The following is a 12,195-nucleotide window of genomic DNA, read 5'->3' on the forward strand; positions in this document are numbered from 1 at the left end:
TGCACTAAGTTTGAAAAAGTCTGTTATCCGAATTGAGGCAAATGGGTGAATGCCACGCAGCAACCCTGAGATGTGCCACCGTCAGCTTGGGGGGAGGAACGGAGGCCAGCTGCAGCTAAAACTGCACCGCCCCTGCAAAAGGGGAAAGAAGTGATGTGAGCAGACGCCGGAGTGGGGGGTGTTTGATGGGGGGTAGGAGGGGGTAGGGGAGAGAATGGAGCATGCTTCAGTCCTGTGAAAACAGTTTATTGTCTTTGTGAGTTGAGATAAGAAACAGCCAATGTTCCCCAGGCTGAAGAAATTCCTCTGGAGGGAAAACAGTCGGGCAATTTGACCTTCAGGCTTGATAAGCCTGTAATCTTGTGGTTTGAGCAGTGAAAAACACTTTTAACAGTTCCACTTGAACAACCAAATCCCAATTATGAATTAAGAATATTCCCAATTATGAATTAAGAATATTCACCGGCCTCTGAAATCTTCAACTTCAACTGCAAGGCACGCATCTGCTGCAAGATGTCATCCAATTTGTGTCTGAGTTCAAGAGTCATCGCAGTCTGAGAATGCACTGCCTTTCCAACCTCGTTAATCATGACGGACAAGCGAGGGGCCGTGGTTCTTGATGCCGCTGTCTTGCCAATTTTCTGGTAGATCAGGGCAGCACATAAGCCAAAAAGTACCAGCCCTGCTACCATAAGACCAAAAATGAATAAATCCTTGACGTCCTCAATAGAGAAAGGCGCAAAGCATGCCACACGCCAAGAACTCCAGGAATCGAGAACATAGCCCGCACAATGCATTCCATCTGGGCAGGTAGGATCTCCCGGTCCTGACCTTCTTGTAGAAAAATTGGTGTCAATAGCGTTCAGAGACCAGCTGATCAATTCCATGGTTAAACCAGTAGTAGTCCAATAGATCCAGTATCCAATATAATTTGAAGAATTCACAGTCTGGTGAAGTAGGGACTTGAAGGTTAAAACATAGAGAACAGAGATAAGGGAGCAGTGTTGTATAAAGTACGGGAAAATCACACTTAAGTAAAAGTACAGATACCCATTAAAAAAAAAATTACTTTGGTAGAAGTTCAAGTAACCGATTGAAATGCTACTCAAGTAAAAGTCTTAAAGTATCTAGTATTTATTGTATTTAAGTGTGACAAGTAATGTACAACTAAATGTACTCAAGTATTGAAAGTAAAAGTACAAGTAAATGTTAATAATCAAAAACGGACTGATTTTTTTTATATATTACAAAGTTTATCTAGGCTTGTAAATGACTGGTAGTATTAGTCAAAATACTGAAAATTGTGCACATCACACAAAAACACTTCAGAAACAAGGTTTCAAAACCTAAACAAGAGTAGGCTACTCATTAGGTGTTCACAGGAAACAGTTATTTATTTCTATATGTATTTATTTATTTTCATTGTTACATGGTTTTATCTTTTCTGTTGTGTTTTTTTCCATTAGGGTCTTTTTGTCTCTTCTCTAAAATTGTATTGTAACATTATTAGTCTATTATTATTGACTATTATTGTCTATTATGTAGACTGTTATTGTTGTTGCTATAATATATGAATAAAAATAAATATAAAAAATTACAATTTGACTCTTTTACGACAACGAACGCTGAGCCATTAATTATACAGAAAACAAATCAACACAAACGTGCTGATGCAAACAGCTTAATGCTAACTTTAACATTGAAAATGCCATAGACATGCTAACGCGTTAGCATCGGTCCCGTTTTTAAGTTATAAAATACATCTATCAACTGTTTCAGAAGACCATAACAGGTCGGTTTAACATAAAAATATTAAATATTACTCACAGACATATGCTCTTCAGGGTTTTAGCGGGAAAAAAAATAGGATAAAGCGAAATAAAATCCACGAATCATAGATCAAAGCATTGCTTCGACCTGCGAATCACTGCTTCGATTGGCTCAATGTTCAAAGCAAAGCCGCGCTGCAGAAAAGTTGATTACAGACCTGCTGCAGGTCTGTAATCAATGCAGAGAAATTATCATTTTCCTGACAGACACCCCCCAAGTGCACAACTGCAAAAAAGCCTATTGGACACGCCTCATGACAAATTGGCCTGACTTCATTGCAGTCACTAGTAATCAGTGGTGTCTCTGGGTAAAAACACGACTTTTTTGTGTGTGCGTGTCTGTGTGTTTGTGGGGTTTTTTGTAACGAGTAACGGCATGGCGCGTAGAAAATGTATCGGAGTAGAAGTATGCAATTAAGGTTGGAAATGTAGTGAAGTAAAAGTGAAAGTAAGCTGAATTAAAAAACTCAAGTAAAGTACAAAGTCTCCCAAAACGTACTTAAGTACAGTAGTGAAGTATTTTTACTTCGTTACTATACAACACTGTAAGGGAGAGTGGACGAGATGCGACTGCCCTTGTCGGAGTCCCAAGCTGTTATTTGTGTCAGTTCATTAATTCCTTGTTTACATCCATGGCCATGGTTCATGAACATGATGGAACAGAAGGACATTAATTCTTGTATTGTCTACTCTTTATTACAGGTATTAAATATTTTAAAAGACAAAACGCAATCCATTTGTGTTGTCATTTCCAACACAGATTGTCAATTCATCAGGCATCAGTTACACATCATAAGAATAATAATAAGAACTTTATTAACCCCGAAGGAAACTGTTTTGCCAGAGTGCCGAAACAGTAACAGTGAACATTGTTTTCTTTTGTTTTTTTTACTGTTTTTTTACAGTGAGACCAGAATCATTACCAGTAACATGATTGTGTTACATTTAAACAGTACATTCATTGTCCTTATAATGTTACATCTTTCTCATTATTTTGTCCTTACACATTTTTGGCAATTTATGTACATTTGTCCAACATGTAATTGCTGCTGCTGCTGTGTGAGCACGATGTGGTATCACACCTCTCACGTGCTCGCACTGTGTTCGTGCACATGCGCACGAGCATGCACAAAACTGTCGCTGTGGAATCGTTCATGCCTGTCCGATCGTCTGTTCCTCCCAACAGAGGCTTGGATTTTTCGCGGTTTGCCAATTCAGGGTTTTTTTGTTGGGTTTTTTTTTTTTTGCCCTTTTTTCGGACGGTTTCTGCTTCCTTTCTGCAACTTCGTGTTATGTGTGAAGGGTCCATAACATTTGACATTTCCTGTTTCACTATGGACTCAAAATTTGGCACTTCCTTTTTGGGACTCCCTGTACCATGAGCAAGCTCACACCAATTGCTCGGTGCTTCACTCGTAGTATTTTGGCACCTTGTGTGCTGTTGTACTATTTAATTTCACAAAGGCATTAAAAATCAAACATCAGCATCTCTGAATGACTGGTTATTATATGAGCATGAAAAACGTGCAAAACAGTGTCATTCCTCTTCTCTTCTCCGAGAACATTACAGGTGGAATATTTGCATTGAATGACTGTAAAGCAGACATGTCACATTCTAAATATGAACAACTGATGAATCCACAGTAAAAGAAAAGAGGATGATAAGGACAGTCCATTATCTCATAGCTTATCGCAGCCTTTTAAGCTCTGACAAAAAGCTCAAGCACCACCTGGACATATCCCATCGTGCATTGCTCACTGTGCATTGTGTTCCACATGCACAAGCTCTTATCCATCATAGTAACAATTGAGAACATGAAATCAAACCTCAGTTCAAACACAATGTATTCACACTGATGTTGAAACACAGAAATGATGATGGGAGTCACTCCATATTCCCTACATGGGGCTTGTACTGCAAAACTGTCAATGAGTGGGTGACTGGGTTATCCGATCCAAGCGAGCTTGTGTAAATAACATCTCAAAAACCAATAAATGCTATCATCTTGTAGGTCTTCATCTTAAAAAAAAAAACATATTACTTCCAAATGGTTAAAAATGTGGTGAACTTTAAAGTGACAGTGTGTAGGATTTGGACGTGTTTATGAGCAGAAATGGAATATAACTTTCATAACCCTCTGTTTATTAGTATTTAATTACATGCAACAACAAAAGGATGTGTTATCAAAAGCTTAGAATGAGCCCTTCATTGTTATGTACTCATGGAAAAAACTGGAAACATTTAAAACCTTTGAGATACCAGTGTTTCGACCATTTTTTAGCCTTGGCATGAAAAGGAACACATCCCTATTAAACTGTGTCACTAGTTTTCACTTTTAGAAATACATTAATATATTTTGGGCGATAAAATGATATTTTAGATCATAGAAAATCTACAATTTTCAGTGGTCTTCTGCAATTTATTTTTTTAAAAATCAGGCTGTATTTAATTAGGGACTAACCCTGTTGTGTCTGATGATTTGAGGACATTCATGCTGGTTATATGGTTGCAAATAGAGCTTTACAAAAAGGAGTTTTACAGCGACACATTAGCGGAGCCATAAAATGGCTATTTGCAACCAACAGCATGAACTTCCGCAAATCATTAAAGACAAGGGGGTTATTCCCATTCTAATTCAGTTACATTATTTGCATGGTTTATTTTTCTGTTCAGTCGGCGAGGCTTACCGTCGAGCCAAGGCAGCGTCGCTCCTACAGCGGTCAGGGCGCTGAGTAATCCGTCAAATGTGAAAATCCATCAAATCCATCAAATGTGAAACCGTAATTCTGTATCAGAATCCACATCAATACTTTCATATGGTAGCTTAAATTCACCCATTTCGGGGGTGGCATCAGTATGCAACTTTCTCTCGCTCTCAGCTAACAGCACTAATAGCTAGCAGCGAGCGCAGCCGGTGTTCTGTCGAATTGCGCATCTCGTCACATAAATCAACAGTTCCACGTCCCGACTATACTGCACATGAATGACATTCGACAGGAATGACGTCTCGTTAGAACACTGGTCAGGGCGCGGAGTAATACATCCAAATGTGAAACAGTCAAATATTTTGCCACTGTTACCCCGATATTATAAAGTCTGAAATCTCACACGCTTAACCAATCAGATTTGTGGAAAAAATGTAATTGGATTAGAATCACATTTTAACAATCATTTTATTATTCAGTGATCATCTGTAATTTTTTTGTTTCTATATGCAGTACAGTACATCTACAATAATTAAATTAAGGTTTTTAAAATAAAAATGTATGTAAATTCATAATTGTGTCATCAATGAAATTTTAAAACAAATCTCATTTCAGATTTGATTTTCTGTTGATCCAGTAACAAGCAAAAACCAGCATCATACATTACATTTTAATCACAATTCTGAATGGCCTAAAATGTTTGTGCGGCATTCTACCTATTCATTAATTTAACAAAAACATCTGCAGCCTCACACGCTTCATCAGAAAAAAACCTCTAAAGCATGTAGGCTGAAACATCGCCTACACTCAAAAAAAAAAATGAACCGCTGTCTCAATGAGAAAAAGTGATGTAACAATTTGCATAGATTTTTTTAAAAGTTATTTCAACTTAACTGAAGTTATTTCAACTCTTGTGACATTAACTCAGTTGAAAGTTGAAATAACTAAGTTGAAAATAACAAATCTATGCAAGTTGTTACATCAATTTTTCTTGTTGAGAGAGCAGTTCCTTTTTAGAGTGTACATGCAATGGAAACTAAAGAGCTGCATAGATATATCAAAACTTGCCACATTCCAAAATCCACATTATGTTCTTTTTTCTTTACAGTTACGTTGACTGTCACATGCCCCTTGACATATACGAGCAATGAATTTCTGCAGATGTTTAAATCCACTAACAGCAAGAAGTCTGCCCTGAGAGTGATGGCAATGTTGTGGCACAGTACACAAGAATAATCATCAAATATCATGTGAAATGGAACCGTGCACACTGTGGTTATTGTGCTCCGTCTACGGTTTTATGTCTGGGAGTCAGAGGTTGATGAAAGCAGGTTTAGTGGTAATTTGTCCAACTGAAGCTGCAGGGTGACATCAAAGTGCTTCATGATTAAACCTATTTTTTTATGCTTTTATTCAAAACAGCTGACTGTAACATCAAATTTCAATCCAGTATCACAAGGCACATTCGAGACTGGAACTTTAAAGCAACTACGCAAATGTAGCACTCGGGGACCACATACCTCTGTCAACACAGGGCAATACTGCATTTGTTTTTAGCAGTATTCCCCCATTAAAAATAAATAAATAAAATTAATGAATTAATTAAAATAAAATAAAACAGGAGCCCAACCCAATAGGTAAATGGCAGGGTGTCACCTTGTTTGGGAAAATGGTGGCTTCTGCTGTTTTGTGAGTGTCGTGCTTTTGCTTGTGTGTAAGATTGTTTTTAGTTGCCCTTATCTAAAACTATGTGACATTTCTAAAGGTGTGACAGTGTGTGCAGTGAACCTTACAAACACTCAAATAATTTTATGTAATTTATCCCTTCATCACATGTGTGGGTGTGTGGCTTCTTTGTAATATTCTCCAGAATATTTGGCTGGCTATGTATCATATCTGCATGATCAGCATATGGTATTTAGTTATGGTGCTTAGTTTGCACTGTGAAATAACAGTTATTTTATTTTACTTTTTAACTTTACAATAACATTTGCCACTCACTGTGGCAATTGTTATTGGAGAAACTTGGAGAGTTGGAGAAACTTTGCATAGTGCAACATTTGATTGTTGCATCACCAGTCAGAGCTTCACGGTGGAGTGGGCCAAAGAAGGATTATACAAGAAAACAGGTTAAATCGAGGCTTCAGTCTCCCATGTGCCTTCTGGCAAACTTTAGCTGAAATTTCATGTTTTTTTTTAAAGAAATTTCTTGTGTGGGTCGCTGAAGAGGAGGTACTGCTGGCCCACCACCAGGGGGCGCCCTGCCTGCTGGCAGGTTGCAGGCACTAGAGGGCGCAGTGGTCATTAGGAATCCACCAGGTGCACTTGCAGCTGTCATCACCTGTCTCACATCTACTCATCCCATCATCCATAAAAGCCTGGGAGAGACACCATAACTCTGCCAAGTTATCTGCTTACCTTTCAGGTAAACCTACTCAGCCGTTTTGTGCCGTACGCACATTCATTGTTACTGAAATCTTTGCAGTTGTGACTTATACTTGCAGCTTGTAGCCGAGTTTGTGGAAGTTGGAGGAGTTGGTGTCTCCACTCCTCACTTCTGACTTACTGAGTATAACCATTGACACTGCACGTTCTCCAGTTTTCCTCTGCACTCTGGAAGTATCTGGATTTATTCCTTCAGGAGGTTTTCTGTGAGTTGCTGACTGTTTGCTGGGTGTACACACACCCACCTTAACCTGTGTTTGTTCATGCCAGCAGTACCGGGTCTGACAGCTGGAGCGGTGGCCACCTGGGGATTCGGGACTTGGCGGCTCTGGTGTGTTGCAGGTCTCCGTTGGCGGTGGCCTGCCCACGCGTCACCGTTTTGAAATTGACTGACTAAAGCATATTTGAGTGTTTGTGCACATTTGCAAAATAAGTTATTTATTTGGAATCTCTATTGACCGTTCATTTACGCCCCCTGGCGTGGGTCCGTGCATTCACTTTCTCTCACAAAATTTCTTCTATTTGCACTCAAATATGAAGGTGTACAACTATGATTGCCTTTAATCTTGCTACCACACTCCTGCAAAACTTGATCTTTTTTTTTTTTTTTGGAAAAATTAAATAAAAAAATTAACTACTTTTCACAGAAACATACACGTCATTTTTATATTAAGAAATACCCACAGACAAGAATCAACCAGTTATAGCATCAATAACTTTCCCATGACCACCTGCATGGGGACATACAATGCACCCACTTTTTTCTTCAAGGATTAGGTTCAAACACTGAGATTAAACAATGTCCACAGAAGAGCAGGCTAGGCCAAATGTGACCCACAGGGCACAAATTAGCACCCCAGCTTCAGTGCACCACAGCAGCTGATTTAACAAGCTCCTGTCCAACAAACCCATTATGCAGATCTAATTAAGAATCACAACTCATTTAGCACTCTTGTGAGTGCCGTCTCGGTCAAACCCTGACTGCAAAAGCTCAAAAAACATAATACCCTGATAAACATGCACAAAGTTGCTTAGTGGCCACTTTTTCCCAATAACAGCAGAGTTTCAACAGTGCCTGATGAAGGAACTCCCCACCACATACTTCCCAGCTCCAAAACATTGGGAGGAGCTCAAGACAGCCATAACAACAGCCTGCCAAGAAACACCTGGATAACAGAAGAGGAAGCACCAGGGCTGGTTTGATGAGAATGATTAGGTCCTCCAACAGCTCATGGAACAAAAGCAAAAAGCTTTCCTCACCCTCCAGCAAGATCAGACCTCATGAGACAAAAAGTCTCGACTACAGCAAAGCAAAGCAACTCAAGTCAGTGGTGGATCAACAAAGCTTCTGAAATCCAAGCCTTTGCTGACATGACAGCAGAGGCTTTATCAATGTCACCAAAGCAGCTCTGCCACCCAAGAACAAGCACATATATGAAGCAAGGATGGCCTGATCCTGTTTAAGACCAAAGGTGACACCAGTGCTCAATGGAAAGAACACTTTCCTCCAACTTTGTTGGAGGAGGTTATGTTTTCGCCCGTTTATTTAGATAGATAGGTAGATATTTTATTCACCATAAGAAAAAACATAAAAATCAATATAAAATCAAGGGGTGTATTGACATTAACTCCCCCTACCTCATAAATTTAACTATCTTAAAGCATTCTTAAATAAAAATGACATTATTACAATTCACAATATTTCTATCTAATGAGTTCCAAATTTTTACAATCCTATTAGACCAAAAATGTTTACGAATATCAGTTCTACTATAAAAATGGAACAAATTGTGTTCATGATCTCTGCTACTTCTGTAAGGTTTTATACAATTGTTGCTGTTTAGTGTAATGAGACCATTCAGCACCTTAAAATACAATAACAAATCTGCTTTAGTGCATCTGCATTGCAAGGATTCCAACTTCAAAAGTCTAAGTCTATCTGGGTAAGACAGCCCTGTACAAACACTTAATCTACAAGTGAAATACCGCTGGACTGCTTCAATGTTGTCTACATTTGTTTTCAGCCTAGGTGACCAAACACAATTGGAGGTTTCCCGGATAGGCCGAACATAACTTTTGTACAATGATACATAAAACATATAATTGTGCCCCTTGAATGTGTTAAAAATATTTCTAATTACAAAATGAGCTTTTCGAATAATAGAATTACAGTGGTTTGAAAATTACAAATTACATTGTATAACAACTCCAACATCACAAATACTGTCAACGTTGTCAATAACACAATTGTCCATCTTACAGAGGTATGGATATTTCACATTGCCAATCTGTAAGTACTTGGTTTTGTTTGCATTAAGTTTTAGTTGCCAACTAGTAGCCCATTCATGTATCCTTAATAAATCAGCTTGTAATGATTCACAATTATTAATAGAGTTGACAGCTTTGTTTGTTTGTTTGTTTATCTGTTTGTGAACAGACTGTTCACAAACAGCCCACAATTTTTCATATATCATTAAAAGTTTTTAACTGAAGATTCATATCCTGATAGGCAAGAACTGATTCTAATTTCAAGGTCAAAGTCAGGAAAAAGCTTGGAAAACTGGACAAGTCCCTATCTTTAACATTGAACAAATTTTCAAAAATTCATAATTCTGTCAAAAAAGATCACATTGTTGAATGTTTGATCCAGATCTAATCCAGATTACAGATTTTGTGGCCATTTAAATTTAACATTGAAAACCCACAGCATGGTGCTCTAGCTGATTGATTGCAATGAGAATATTTTGCTACCATGTCATATGTGATTAAATCTAACATTCTTTTATTTGGTTTGCTGAGGTACCATATCACATAAACAAAGAAGGATCCAGAGAACCAATGCACAGTAACTTAAATGTTCTTTGTTTGTTTGCTTGACTGATTTTTTTTTTTTTTTTTTTTTTAGTAAATACAGCCAGAGACCTACAATCATGATTCACAACCTTTTTAATTGAAGACATGTCTATCACTGCAAAATAAAAATGTGCAAGAAATGCAGTGACTTTGTCAAGATTTTTTTGTTTTATTAAATAATTTTGCATTATTATTTTTGCACACTCTACAAAATGTTTTCCCTGCTTATATTTGAGGTTCATTTCATGATTTTGAGATTTTTGAGATCTTGCCTGGCAGCACGGGGATCATACGTACTCTTACAGTATACCTCATGTACAACAGTCTGCACATTGTTACTGTGAATTATTCAGTGTTTAGTATATATTCATACATGCCGAAGTCAAATTCCTTGTATTCTTGTGGATACTTCTGATTCTGATTTAACCAGTGTTGTGATACACACTCCAACCCAAGAGGGGGCAGCAGTACACCTTAAAGCTTGTTGCCGCTTCTCAAGCAATACTAAATGAAGAAGAAACACAACCAGAAGTCAGCTGTCAAAAAAGTAACTCAAGTGTAAGCAACGCGTGAAAAAAGGTTAATGTTTTAAACTACGCCACTGTAGTATTCAGCCGTTATGTAATATTGCGGTGTTTTATTGAAAGATAATGCTGTTGTTCATGACTATTCTTTGTGTTTTGCTTCTGTAACTACGTGAGCTGTAGCTTGCTAACTGGCGTTTGTTGGCTAGTTCTGGAAGCTACCACAGCTACGTTAACATTAAAAGGCTAAGTGCTATTTATTTGTCCGTAACTAGTTGTTTAACGCAAAATCCCTCAGGGCAGATGTTTACGGGGAGATCTCAAAAACTATTTGTTGTCATGTTAAAAAGTACTAGCAGAATGGCTGTGTTGACATGTTGGCCCATGCGCATCTATAGTGTCGTAGAGGTGGCTAATTTATCATCAGAAATGTTGTGATTTTGTAGTTTGGACTATTTTCAAACGCGTGTCATAGCTAACGCATGCCCATGAATCGTTACTGATCAGGAGATCCGTGTTTTAACAAACTCTGTAAGTCGTGTTTTCGCTGTTTTCCTTTTAAAACCGTTTGTAGAGATGTTCAGAGGTTGTGAGCAGCTTTGAAGACTAAGCTGTGAGTCAACACACCGGCCAAGATGCCTGCAGTGTCCACTGGGCTGAAGGACCTTTACCTGTCCACATCTCTAGGAGACCTTAATAAGAAAGCTGACATTAAGCTGGACAAGAGTAGCACAAGAAGGTAATCTTTTTGGCAGTGGACATTTTGCCGGATACGGGAAGCAGGCACTTAGCGCTATTTGACCGGATCTCCTCGCTGATTGGCTAGTTCAAATGACGTCATTGCAGAATTTATTTCAACATAGCGGCACCAGCAAAATTGAACTGGACAATATTTCACCATATGTGGCACCAGCAAAATGGCAGGTTACGCTGTTTTGCCGGCCGTCTAAATTTATTCACGACGCGATGGAACGGAACGGCCGAGGTCGGGCAGGAACTTAAAGGCAATTGGAGTTTAAGATCTTATTTCACATTCATGACAGTAGCTCAATATTGGATATTAATTTTCATTATTGAAAATTGGCATATTTTACCATTTGCTATTTTTAGAGGTAGATTGATCGAAGGTTTTGCAGACATGACACTTTACAGAGGAAAAAAACAGGATGAACACACGTGCCGACATGGACTTCTGTATTTTCATTTTTATTCTGTCTTGAATTTGCAGGTTTTATTTATAATCCCCTCCCAACACAGAAGATTACCAAGACTGCAAAAATTATTTCCACCGTGCCCGAAATTATTTCCACCGCATGGCGAAAGCGCCGGTGACATAATTTTCGCCACACAGTGGAAATCATTTCGGGCACGGCTATGCCATGTTTTTGAGCTGCTTTTAGCGTCGGAGAATCCCTCGAGCTATTTCCACTGCGTGCAAATAATTTCGGGCACGGCTATGCCACGTTTTTGAGCTGTTTTTAGCATCCGAGAATTCCTTGAGCTGCTTTTAGTGTCAGAGAGTCCCTCCTGCAGTAGGTGATTTTCTGCTCCGATTCAAACAACTTCATGGCACCCAAAGCAGCATAGAATCCCTCCGCCAGTAGGTGATTTTCTGTTCTGTTTCAAATGACTTTATGGCACCCAAAACAGCATTTAAAGATGAAAAATTGGCACCAACACTCAATGCCGAGGGCGCCGCAACACGTCCTTTGAACTAGCCAATCAGCGAGGAGATCCAGTCAAATAGTGCTAGGTGCGTGTTTGCCGTATCTGGCAAAATATCCACTTCAAATCTTTTTCAGCATAATTGCGTGCAGTTAGTGAAGAGTGGTGTTTTT

The 12,195-nt window shown here is 38.7% G+C and overlaps 1 protein-coding gene across 4 annotated transcripts in view; it reads left to right on the plus strand.

The window, feature by feature from the left end:
* The first annotated feature begins 10,321 nt into the window (after window positions 1-10,321).
* usp8 (ubiquitin specific peptidase 8) overlaps window positions 10,322-12,195 on the plus strand; it is a 28,124-nt gene continuing 26,250 nt past the window's right edge. For 3 of the 4 annotated variants that reach the window (XM_034195051.1, XM_034195071.1, XM_034195065.1), the window contains exons 1-2: window positions 10,322-10,412; window positions 10,932-11,096. In XM_034195051.1, coding sequence (XP_034050942.1) covers window positions 10,993-11,096 — 104 coding nt within the window. In that variant the 5' untranslated portion in view covers window positions 10,322-10,412; window positions 10,932-10,992. The remainder of the gene's footprint in view (window positions 10,413-10,931; window positions 11,097-12,195) is intronic. The other variant, XM_034195060.1, reaches the window with a different exon arrangement.

The sequence above is a fragment of the Thalassophryne amazonica genome, chromosome 2 (genome assembly GCF_902500255.1).
Source record: "Thalassophryne amazonica chromosome 2, fThaAma1.1, whole genome shotgun sequence".
Taxonomy (NCBI): domain Eukaryota; kingdom Metazoa; phylum Chordata; class Actinopteri; order Batrachoidiformes; family Batrachoididae; genus Thalassophryne; species Thalassophryne amazonica.